We start from the raw sequence: 12,937 nt of genomic DNA on the forward strand, positions 1-12,937 counted from the left end.
GTTTCAAGCCAGAGGTCGACCTCAAAGCTTGCGTTACTGTAAATTATACCGCGATAGTAAAGATCCACAGGAAATCATGTGTTCGGTAACATTTCTCGTCCTTCCACGGCAATTATCTCACATTGTCGTCTGGATAATCAGGGTTTCATTAAATAGGGATCTTTAATGTTACTTAAATTGCACTTATCGTTGTATTCGAAGTGCGTGAAATGTATTGCTTTAATGACCAATTTAACCATGTTATTGCGAGATTGTTGGATCATCAGATAGACATCAAGGATTTACCGGAAGGTTTTTTTTGTTAGACCTTGTGTCATCAGATTGGATTAAGATGTGGTTAACTGCACGTAATGCCGATGATCATTGTTACTCTCAAGATTTTTCGAGAACATTTTTCTACTAGGCTGCTGAGAAATAAATTATAATTTTTGATAAATACATATCGATCGTGTGAAAAAGCGCAAAAGGCAATTACACGTTTTCAAAACTTCACGATATGATTATGTGCGAATGTAACCTCTATTCTAACGTTTACTTTCATAGACGAAGAACATGAATGCAATCGAAATATGTTAATACGGTTGCCACATAGAATAGCAATTAGATCAGATCGATCGCTATTATTAATGAAGTTTCAATACCAATCTAGATATATTAAATCGATTTTTATTTTGAAAACTATCGAACAACTCTATCTCTTTAATTATATTCATAAGAATATAAATTTTTGCATAAACACCGTCGATTTGCCGATAAGTCCATCAAAAACCACTCTTCTCGTCTAAGTTGCGGAAACTTCGCAGAAAAAGTAACGAGAAAAATCCTATGTAACAACTTTCCGAGAAAGAAGCAAGGCGATAACATGTAGTTCGATGAATGACCTAGTATCGATAATGTTACCTAAGCAGCCATCGTAGACGTCAGACAAGCTTCTAGACGAAGTGGACGTTGATCTCAACGACGCTAGTACCGCTTCTGTTCTCACGCAAAAACACGGAGGCGAAAGGTGTGTTATGCAGTACAAAGGAGCACGGAATCTGGATTCAAACCGATGACTTACATTTCGTACTTTTCGCCGTTACGCGTATTGTCCTCCGCGAACCTGTGAATTTCATGCTCCATGGCTACGATTCGATTATGTAAAACTATGGCGCGAAAAAGTAGGTGCTCGATGTGAAATTAAAAAGTTGTTTCGTGTTATGGCCAGTGATCAGGTAACGTTTTTGAAAAGTTTTATACGTGGCTCGTAGCGCCGTGTTAAGAAATTAGCAGTAAAATTGTGAAAATTTAATGAAATTCTATTCCATGAAATCAAACGATATGCGATGAATACAGATGAAACGAGATATTCGACGAATAACAAAAATATTTAATAACTTGGCTGATCCTTGACGAAAATAGTCAATCGCTAATGATATTTAAGTCGTCATAGTGTTAAGAACAAAATGACTGTCAAAAGCTTTTCTAACCGATATTTCCTTACGCAACGTAGCGTAACGCAAGCGAAAGAATTTTTCTCATCCACGGATCACGTTGAGAATCATATTTCTCGAAAGCTATTTCCTTTCGTCTGATCCACGTACTTACATATGTAGTTAATCTTACCGCGAGTATCTATGCACGCTCAACTACAACATTCGTGTCAACATTCGAGATCTTCCTTCGACGTTGTATCGATGAAAGGCGATCTTCCAAATGTTTCTACAAGGCTAGCATTTTGGTTCACCGATTCGCCAGTCTCGCAATATTTGCCCCAGCTTGCGAAAGCATCGTTATTTACATGATGCACATTGATCACTACGTTCGTGGGCAACGTTGATCGGATCTATAATTCGTCATGCTGGAATTACGAAGGCACAGGTAGAATGTAGGCTACCGTTTACGTTTCCCACATCGCCGGCCTATCTTTCATCGACTTCTCTTTCTTTATATTCACATTTTTACGTTTGAACTCTTTGCAATGAATTTATTATTATTCATTTGAATTAGTGGTTTCTCCATTAACTGTTTACGGTATATTATGGTATTTGTTTTTTGCTATATATTACCAGTGAATACTGAATTATACAAAATAGATACAATTGACGCAGATTACAGCCATTCACAAAAATGGATATGTAGGTTCGTAAGTTATATTTTTTTAATTATATCGGTAAAGGTATGAATCTGTACAAACACTCGCAGTGAGTTCGCATACTTTGTAAAGAGAATATTTTCATTGAAATAAAACAGGCTGATTAAGTTCAATAGGCGTGTAATGCATCCGCGTAATGCAACAAACGTAATGAAAAATCTAATAATACAAGTGTCGAGATTCACCAGTGATGAAAAGAAAAATATATAGATCAGAAAGGATTTCATTGTTTTTAAATAGAATTGATGAAAATGTTATTACACGAGGCTGTTATTTTATTACAACAAATAGATTTTATTTTACTACAATCAATTCTTTATATCGAATGATTCCAAAAACGATCCCAGAAAAGATAATCGCAGATTTTTCTATTGCCCTTTCGAGGTTTCCCTTAGTTTTTGTGAATGTCCCAGTACTTATGAATTATGAACGTGATTTGTACACTAATCTAATTTGTACACTACATCAGAATACGTCACTATCGTCGCAGGTGTAAGGTGACTAGTCTTCCGCCCCAAATGACAGTCCCCCCAGGGAATATGTAATTAGTTTCTATTGAGCAACATCCCGGAATGTTTCTTATATCCTTCTAGGAAATTCACGCCACGCAACACCCATGGCCAACGTGCTCTACTAATTTCAACGTATCGATGCTTTCCATAAGTACCTGTTACAGAAGGATTAAAAAAGTCAAATATCAGTAGACCGGTTCTCCCACATCGAAACAATCCACAACCTACCTCGTTATTAAAATACTATTAACGATTGGCTAATTGTAACGTACATAGTTTCACGGAGCGGAAATCGCGTTTAATTCTATAAATTCTACGTGTTTTGGTATGTAGATTGGTGGCTCGTTTTCGAAATGTGCCTTGGAAACTTTACAATTTTATTTGCAAGTGAATGACCTTAACATGGCATCGATCGCCAATGGCCTTAACATGTGAAGCTGGACAGTATATACAAAAGAAGTAGTCAGATATAACATTGACATAAACAACATGAAATAAGACATTATACATTTACAGGAAGCATTTCTATAGTTAAAGAAATGTTTAAAGAAATATATTTGTATCAATTTTCCCATTCTTCGTACAATATAATATGAATTTACTACAGCTAATTAATGGCATGTATGTGTAATGAAATTAGGCCGAACGAATCAAAAAAGCCGACGTAGGTTCTCTATGTTAATTTATTGGCTGGCTCATCCAATGCAGTGCGCAGTAATTTAACAATAATCGCATTGTAAAACTATTCATGCATTCCTGTGCGTGCGTACACACGTGCAATGTTCACGAGAGTAGAATGCCAAAAGCATAGACGCCGTGCGTCAATGAAGGAAATCTCCCTTATTGTACGCAAGATATGGAGAGTGACGACCATTGGGAAATAGGATTTGCAAATCGAACCAATGTTAATGACCTTACATTTGCATTTGCGAAATTTGTTAGTCTAACTCTATGGCTAATACTCGTTTCAGTCAATAAAAGGATCTTCGACGATATTATCGATAAGTCACGGTAAAATCGATTCTCATTGTTGTGATACTATTTCAATACTATAACAACAACACAAATAATGATTATTACCATTAAGGTGTATAAAAACATAGAGACTTGTAGATGGTAGTAAATAAAATTCGACTCTACTCATCATTCATCTGTATCTATAATGTTTGAATAATTAATGCAATGTCTATATTATTAAAAACATCCATAAATCGGACGATAATAAAAAATCTACCTAAAAAGTCCCTGTAATTCATATTGTTATACTGTAATGAATCATTACATTAGCAATGATAATGTCACGTCCCGCGCCCCGCGCGATCCGTAGCGCGAAAGTAAAATTGGTAATTTCTTTCAAATCAAGATAATTTAAAACGTTTATTTGAAACCGTGTTTACAGTATTTGAAGTGAAAGGCAGTTAAAGCTGCTAAAAGCTATATCTTGCGAAAACTTATCTAACTATGTTTCTATATTTACCTAACTATGTTTCTATAACGATATTAAGACAATTTAAACTGTAAACAAAGTCGGCAGTTTGAACAAACGTTGGAGATCTTCCTAAACATTTTCAGAAGAAAGACCCCGATGTTTTTTCATCTCCGACAGATATAAATAAATGTAGCGACTCAAAGAAGTCAGTAACAATAATTACCATTCGTTTATCGAATAATTAATTACCGTTCGTCTATCGAGTAATAATTAATTACCGTTCATCAACCGAATAATTACCATTGTCTATCGGAAAGTTAGTTGTCATTTTGTCTATCGAAGAGTTAGTTATCATTTTGTCAACCGAAGAATTTTATATCCGTCAGTCTGTCAGTCAATTGTCAATATCGACATCGAGTAAGTTTTGAATAAATCATTACATATTGTTAATTTACTTTCGAACAACTTTAATCCTCTCCCGTGCCAGTATTCCCGCACATAGCAGGTTAGCCGAAAGTGGAACTTATTTCCAGTTGCATTAAACGTCAGTTAACGCTACCGAACGCGGCAACTAAATAGGACGTGACAGATAAAACTCTAATCAATAAATAACATACAATGACTATTGGGTTATAACATAAGTAAGTTCAGTTAAATTCAATACATTTCCTTTATTATAACCGAACTTATTTATGTTAATCTAATTAATCCAATATAGTCAAAGAAATAATTAAATTTAAAGCATTCTGGATTTGAAGGAAGTCTTACAAGAAGCGTAAATACTTGATTGAAGAATCAGTAAGTAAGAGCCAACATTTATATATCTACGTAGAATACTACACCGAACAAGCCGAGAAAGTCAAGAACGTGGATTCCATGGGTTAACCATGCTCGAAGAAGGATATCTGACGGGCCAGTTAGCCTACTTACGAAGACTTGAAATTCGCCCAGACTCGATGTCATCATGACCGGTTCTCACTTATTTCGATAATACTGCCCAGCAATGGCCCATGAAATCTAAGGAAAGGTTTCCTATGCGATCAGCGCCCAACCAACGAGTCACAATTTACCTAAGACTTGCGTAATAATTATGGACGACATCGCCGACGTGCCGAACTCGTGTCTTCGATTTGCCAGGTATTGAAAGAGATTTCAAAATCCGGTCTCTGTGTCACTTTCGAACAGAGAAAGTCGTGCAATTCATTTTGCCGTTCGTAGAACGATTTATAGAAAACTTTCGTTAGAGATTGCTAAGACACTTAGAAATTGAAGCGCGAATAGAAATTGTTCAAATGGAATATTAATGTTCCCAATGCATGAAATTATTATTATTAATGATATTATTAATTTTAAATAATGTTTTGTATTTGTTTCTTTCGATATAATAATGATTTAATATAGTTTAGTGATCTTCAATGTTCGCATTACACAGAACATGAACGAAAAAGTTAAATTTGACTATTGCGCATGCGTTTCGCGGTCTTACGCCGCTTATATTGTCGATATAATGTTTAAACAACATTGTAAATATAATAATACGATGTTATGGTAAAAATAGTAAATTATAATATAAAATATGATTTTTTGTAATATTTTTTATATGAATTACTAAATTTTTTAACACAATACTGTTTTACAGTTGTAATATGACTAACGTCAGTAGCAGACGGCAGCTAAGTCGTCTGCTAGAAACAGCTGACAGTTCTGATGCATAAAAACGTGGTTATAAGAAATTTATTTAGACTATTATGAATCTCTCATCCTTAGTTTTACGAATTTACATGTATAGCATGAAAATAAAACCGCTCGTATGAAAAATCACTGTTTACTTTCCGATATCTCACATAAATTTCTCGGTAAAGAAACACCGATTTACCGACACATTTTAGTAGACATTATGTAATTTACAAAATCTACGAAACACTATAATTCCTTCTCTTATACATTTCGTTATTATTGTCTATCACCTTATCTTCCTTTTCATATATACACGTAAGAATTAAACAAAATATATTATATGTGAGGGCGCGGAAAGATTTTTATGCCCGAAACGAATAGTAGGTTATGTTACTAACAACAGAAGAATTACTCGAATATCTGACTGAAAGTGCACGAAATAAAGAAAATTTTCGCTTGCATCACAAAATACTAATACTATGATGATCAGAACTATGATTTGTAATTGCATCGTGACTATGCTGATTCTAGATAACATTATACAAAACGTAACAGTGCCAAGAAGTAAATTTAACGTACCTGACAATGTTGAACCAAGGTACTGGTCGGATGTTCGATTCTAGGTCGTGACTTGACACATGTCGTTGAAACTTTCCTTCGTAATTGGGCGAGATGTCTGAACTGGCACAATTTCTCTGCACGAGCACAGAGCCTACTCGACCCTATACACGCCATAGCGAAAACTGTAGTGAGCCGAGTCACACGACTTACGAAGACTTTCGAGTTCCACTAGCCCCACCGACACTTCAAAATCACTTCCCCACCCACTTTTCCCTTTCCCGTCCCCACCTGTAAATACACCTGCTACACGCGACATTAGTCGGAACAGAACTATATATTATAAATTATAAGTAAAATATTAATCATTGAGTATTCTCCAACAAAATATTGGTAGACTTTCAGAAGAATGCTAAATTCAAAGTCTATTAGCGACCTCTAATTGATGCTTCTATTATTTACTTTCCAAATTCTTATATATAAATTATTTAATGATTGCTTTCTTTCACTATTTACAGCGTACATTTCCAAATAAGCGTACACTTAAAACAGTTTCTGTGAATCAGAATATATTCTGCAGCGATTCATTTTAATTTTCATACTATTAATCTCTGTTAAATTTCGTAATAATTTTGTTCTTTGATTATAATGAATAAGGTGATTGCAAGGTTTGTTAGGTACACTAAAGATTTGAATAAAGTGAAGCTATATATGGGAATTAAAAAAAAAAGTTATTAAATTTCGTGACCTTTTGCGTTTTAAGAATAAATCTTAACAATACATGTTCATCTTGATTTTACTCTGTGTTAATCTTTATGATCTATGGGATACATACTTTAAACATGGCGAACGGTATTTTGAGTAGACTTTATGGAGCATTTAAAGCATTTAATCAAGCAGTTGATATTATATTACGTCGTGGCTTTCCATCAGGTAATAAGAAGGATATTCTTATATTGTACTTACATTTAGGTATTATATATAACTCAGAAGTGAAATATTTATATCCTTTATTGTCCCTAACCTCTTCAAAATATTACGAGTTTAAATTGTTTATTATTATTGAAAATTGTTAATGTCATGCAAACAGTAGAATAGTATATGTTTGCATATCTAATCTATTATTATTATCAAATACCATTTGCTTTTGATTTAGGTAATTTATATGCGATTGAATGTAACGCTGTAAATGTGCAGACCATTAATTTTCCTGGACGTTCTATAAAGGATGTTTTAAATGAAACAATTTTATGGGCCGTACCTAAGAAACGACGAACTATAGAAAAACGTCTTTGTAGAAGATTTGGCATTCCTGAATATATTTGGAAACCCCATGTACCAAAAACAAATATCTTAATGTGTAAAAAATGTGGTCACGATTATGAAGCTGGTACACTTTGCGGTAAGATATATAATTTTGAAAAGAACTATGATTTATTGCAACACTAACTTATGATATATTTGGCCTTTTCCAATTTTTATAGGATACTGCTATGAAATAGTAAAAAAGGAAACAAAAGAAATACAGAAAGCTATACAAGATTCATTGGGATTGCAACCTGTTGAACAGGATGTTATAGTATTATATGAAGGAGAAAAAGAACAATTACGAGATAACTTTTGGAAGGTATTTACATAATGTTACATATCTAAGATGAAATATTTCATTTTATTATTATTGTGCATATAATTTACAATTATGTCTTTTTATAGAAACAAAGAATCGTAGAATTACCTAAAAAGAGGCCTGATTGGTTCAATCCAAATTTACTTCAGCCGACAGTAAAAGAATTAGCTGATTCAAAACAAGAAGAATTAGAAACTGAAGTTTCGGAAGATGTTAAGGATAAGTGAATAATTATTTTATATTGATAAGATATTTTTGTTTATATTAAATAAATTTAAACAAAGTAAACTATTGATGATTCTTGTTTTATTTAAAAATGTGACATTATTACAATTATAAATATTGTGTTAATATTTTAAATCTCTCCTATATTTCTATGGTTCATGAACATAAAAATAGGTCTAATATCAATAACAGTCACTTTTTTTACTATTTATGTAGTTTCATTATTTTTATACATGATAGTTCGCTTTTATTAAATCTTTTCTGAATCAACGATTTATAAAATTCAATAATGAAAAACATTTCTAGTTCTGTTATGATTAATACACTTCACAAAAGTTGGTCGTATTTATATTTACCATTCTCCTATTAAAAAAGCCACAAAGATATATAAAATTCTCTATAAAATCAAAGGTACTTCATTGTTTATACCATAACCCTCATCCTGTACAATTATTAGTGAACAATTTCAAACCCATCTACAGATACTTCTTTATTAAAGTGGCTCAGAACATGTTCATGAAAATCTGCAAATGTGACAGCTTTTCCATAAAATAATCCACATAATGGACAAATTTTATTGTTTTGATCTGCATTATCTGCTATATTTGAACACTTTTCCAAAGATAGGCTTGTAGTTTGAAGACTGGTTTGAGTTGCACCATGCTCTTTAATACTTTCATTGAAATTAAATTGAGTACCTGCTTGACACATTTTTTTATTCGCATTTGTACGGCAATTATTACACATTAAGCCTATAAAATTATATTTGAAGTTAATTCCTTAAAATATATAAATAGACGTATTTTCATCCTGCTTAGTAGACGCAAAAGTATCCATAGTGTCTTCACTGAACAATATCATCAAAATATGAAAAATAGTTTGTATATTTTAAAATTTATAATTATGTGACTATATTGTAATGAAATAACCTAGGTTTCTTCTTTAAATGATACTAAACACGACCGTATTAAAATGAATTGAAATTAAACGAGATACACGTGATATATTTAGGAAATGAACAAATTACTAACAAACCCGAATGTTTACTAAGCGAGGATACCAATAATTCTTCATTTATACCTTCTTTTTTCTTCTTGAAGTTTTGCAGTGCCCTTTTCAGTTTTGCTTGTTGTGCCAATAAAGTGTTTTTCATTTGCGAGAGTCTACTATCATGCTGTTTTAATAATTCTAAATCTGTATCTGAATCCTCAGGATAAGTAAAGCCAATATTTCGTAAGTCTAGTTCAGTACCATTTTGTAATTCAACCATCTAATTAAATAATTATTGTGTAAAAGCAATTATTAATTATAAAAAAGTTTTATTGTCTTACCTTATCTTATCTTCTTGCTTACCTCTGCATACTGTTGTTCTAGATCTGACTTTTCTAACATAATACTATTTATAAGTCTAAGTGATATCTCTTCTAGACTTTGTTCTTTCTCACCTAGATCAAGATGTAATACCATAATTTTTGTTAAACATACAACCCAATTAAAAAATGAATATTGAATACATACCATTGTTTGTGGTTAATGTACATTGCTGATTATTATCTTCTTTAACAGAGCTAGAGATATCACGGAAACTATAGGACACAATGTCTAACGGTTGCGCTGCAGAATGTTGCTTAAGTGTATCGGAAATTTTTGTCAATTGACTTCCTAAGGACTTATTGGTTCTTATTAATTTAGTCAATCTATTCCATAACTGTCGGTTTTCTCCTGCTACCATAAAGACTTGGTGAGTAAGTTGGGATTTCTGTTTCTTGAGCTCTTCTATTTTTTCCTGTCGATCAAACTATATTAAAGTATAAGACATTAAAATGTAAAATACATACATTCTATGCATTACTATATATGTTATACAAACCTTCAAGGTTTGTACAATAGTTTTTTCATTATCATTAGCTTTTATAATGACTGCAGATTCATCCTTTCCACATTCAAGTCTCAAACACATATTTTCTTCCTCAACAGTAGCTAATCTTGTTTCCAATTGTTGACAACGTTCGTTCATAGTTTTAAATGCAACTAACAAGGCATAATAGTTGCCACATTTTTCAGTATCCACATTCTCAGATTGTTCCATATCACTCATGTTGTAAAAATGCAATTAGCAAAAGTGAAAATACAATTTCACAATTTTATAATTACTAAAAAGTATAACAGCATTTGTATTAACCAATTGTATATAATCAATAAACACTTGATATTCTTTCTGTTTCCTTACATTTCGATATAACAGAACATTCCATATGAATTTCAAAGAATTTCAAATAATAAGTAATAATTAAGTTCATAAATAAGACAATGAGATTGTCAAATTAGGTTAAGTTGCTACATATTTTAACACTTTGAAACTTAACACGATTTGTTAATAATTTCGGATTTTGACATTGAGATACGTATAATAAATAAAATTACTCAACGTAAATTTGTTAGTTTGGGGTAGTCCCCGTTAACATTATCTATTATCTATTAGTGATATTACCGATTGGACGTAGAAAAGGTTGCCATAAGAACAGTCGAGGTATAGACGTTTGTGTGTGGTACTGTTTTGAATTGTTGAAATCACATGCATTGAATTTGCAGAACATAATCTTAGTATATATTACAAAATAAAAATTGTATAATCTATACATCAATTAATAATAAAATGAACAATAATAACTTATTTTTAATTAAAGAAATTTCTCTTTTTTTGATAGGACTTTTTCTCCAGGACTATTCCAAACTGCTAATTATTAACAATTTTTGCACATTATATATGTTTTTAATAAGGACATTCATAAAACAGGATAGAACAATTTTCTCAACTTCTATATTTAGTAATAATAGTATGAATAATTAAACAATATACCATAATGGTATTTTTATTAATACATACCATATTTTATGTAATAATAGCAACTTCAATCGTGTAACATATAAAGGCTTATCGTTAGGAATATAATTTTGTTCGTAATTGTTAACGAATATTGTCTTAAATATGTTTTCTATTTCTCAATTTCATCAATTTGGCTATTTGAATAGATCAAATTTACGCGCGCTCGTATGTAAGAAACCCAAACGCTTCTATTGGCGCAATATATTGTAAAGCCAAATCGACTGTTTCTATTGGTGCAGTATGTTGTCAAATCAAATCGAGCGTTTCTATTGGTGCAAAATATTGTCAAGTCAAATCGAACGTTTCTATTGGTGTGAAATATTGCGAAGTCCTTGCCGCCAGTAATTCGTAGGAGAAGGGCGTCGCGGGACGGCATTCTACTGTTCAAATTTGTGGAGCGAGAGTTCGTTGCGTCACTGCATCATTATTACATTTTCATTTCGTCTTTATCATCATTTCTACACTTCTATCTGCTTCAGTTAAATAGTACGTTTTCATTTCATCGCTTATTGACCATCATTTTAGTAAAATTAAGAAGTATTCTGCATTCTTTTTGTACTTTTATCGTTGACGTATATTTGACGGTTAGAATCATATTATCGATCTTTGAGCAGAATTTGGGTTCTATTATCCCTTAGTTTCACTGTAATTGGTTTAATTATTATAAGTTATTGGTTTTCATACAGTTACTTAAAATTATCGGTTTTCTTTTGTACAGATTATTGGCTGGTCACGTGATTGAAAGAATAGGGGTTCACAGCATAGACGCCACAGACGATTAATAATCGATAATTTATACTGGTACGAAATGAACGCCACGGATGATTAAAATCAATTCGTTGATTTTTCATGCAGTTAAACTCCTTAACTAACTTACTTACCTTACCTTAAACTTACCTTAAACAATGAACGATATATTTTTAAGAACAAATTATAATATTTCACATCACAAAAAATAAGATTTGATTTTAAACTTTAATATCAGAATTCCAATCGTTATAGTATTTAGAGTATACTAGCAATTTAACTTTTGTATTATTAATAGAGTTTAAAGTTTGCATAGAGTTTCCTATTTCATTATCTCAAAATTTTTGTTCGATCATCAGCTGGTTTTCAAAATAAATTATTCATATAAAAAAATGATTCACTCATTCATACTATTTATATATAATAATTCATATCTTGTTAAAAGTTTATCACTCTTTACTCTTCCTCTTATTTCCTGAAAAGAACTTAGCAGTGCTTCAAAAGCTTAGAATGTAAGTAATTTTGTAATCTGTGCTTCATTTAATTTTATTCTTTGTATTTAAATTTGTCATTCTTGAATTGAATATTGCCTTCAAAATTTGAATTAATAGAGATTAATTTTCCACTACTTCAAATTTTCCAAATTATTAACGTTATGTTTAAGAACAAATTATAATATTTCATGCCTTGTTACAGATTTTTTCCATGGGATTGCCTGCCTTTTCTTTAGTGACAGCCTTCACGATTGCTTTCCTTGGGCTACCGCAGCATCGATGACCATCGATTTCCTTTTTCTTTTTTGTCAATAGCAAATTAATTAGTATTGGAAATATTATAAAGCACTCCTCGCGATTTATTTTGAGAAATTTTTGTTTTATAATTATAGATTTAATAAATTAGCGTTGCGAAATAGAAAAATATTCCACTCGCGGTTTGTTCGGGACTTTATCGAGTGGATCGCCCTTCTGGCTATTGGATCTATTTCTTTTTCAGCATCTCTCTGGACGTTTGTTAATGGAAATACTGTTGAACGATATATCTGTTCGATGCTGATGAATATTTTTAATTTGAGGTTGTATTACTTAAATGACATATAATTACTAATTGTGCCATATTATATGATACAATTATGAATTATATA

The 12,937-nt window shown here is 31.8% G+C and overlaps 3 protein-coding genes and 1 long non-coding RNA gene across 7 annotated transcripts in view; 1 reads left to right on the forward strand and 3 right to left on the reverse strand.

Moving 5' to 3' along the window:
* LOC126870503 (all trans-polyprenyl-diphosphate synthase PDSS1) overlaps positions 1-6,592 on the reverse strand; it is a 53,875-nt gene extending 47,283 nt beyond the window's left edge. Inside the window, exon 1 of the mRNA XM_050628300.1 lies at positions 6,332-6,592. Within this exon, the coding sequence (XP_050484257.1) occupies positions 6,332-6,487 (156 nt within the window). The 5' untranslated portion in view covers positions 6,488-6,592. The remainder of the gene's footprint in view (positions 1-6,331) is intronic.
* On the reverse strand, positions 2,340-6,320 carry LOC126870509 (uncharacterized). The gene is made up of 2 exons (XR_007691358.1): positions 2,875-6,320; positions 2,340-2,801 (listed from the first exon to the last, which is right to left on the reverse strand). It is a non-coding gene; the product is annotated as an uncharacterized LOC126870509 (long non-coding RNA).
* Positions 6,593-7,075: 483 nt separating the features above from the next.
* Positions 7,076-8,230, forward strand: LOC126870506 (39S ribosomal protein L32, mitochondrial). The gene is made up of 4 exons (XM_050628306.1): positions 7,076-7,243; positions 7,467-7,712; positions 7,795-7,937; positions 8,024-8,230. The coding sequence occupies exons 1-4, from the start codon at positions 7,126-7,128 to the stop codon at positions 8,162-8,164; spliced, it is 648 nt and encodes a 215-aa protein (XP_050484263.1). The 5' UTR covers positions 7,076-7,125; the 3' UTR covers positions 8,165-8,230.
* On the reverse strand, positions 8,222-10,730 carry LOC126870504 (protein spindle-F). 4 transcript variants are annotated; one of them, XM_050628303.1, is made up of 6 exons: positions 10,654-10,730; positions 10,033-10,315; positions 9,681-9,960; positions 9,516-9,607; positions 9,243-9,432; positions 8,222-8,914 (listed from the first exon to the last, which is right to left on the reverse strand). In XM_050628303.1, exons 2-6 carry the CDS (start codon positions 10,258-10,260, stop codon positions 8,616-8,618), a joined length of 1,089 nt encoding a protein of 362 aa, XP_050484260.1. In that variant the 5' UTR covers positions 10,261-10,315; positions 10,654-10,730; the 3' UTR covers positions 8,222-8,615. The 4 variants fall into 4 exon arrangements, with proteins under 4 accessions (XP_050484260.1, XP_050484258.1, XP_050484261.1 ...); XM_050628301.1 differs by having other exon boundaries at positions 10,393-10,689; XM_050628304.1 differs by having other exon boundaries at positions 9,681-9,948; positions 10,393-10,688.
* Positions 10,731-12,937: the final 2,207 nt, after the last annotated feature.

The sequence above is a fragment of the Bombus huntii genome, chromosome 10, assembly GCF_024542735.1.
Source record: "Bombus huntii isolate Logan2020A chromosome 10, iyBomHunt1.1, whole genome shotgun sequence".
Taxonomy (NCBI): domain Eukaryota; kingdom Metazoa; phylum Arthropoda; class Insecta; order Hymenoptera; family Apidae; genus Bombus; species Bombus huntii.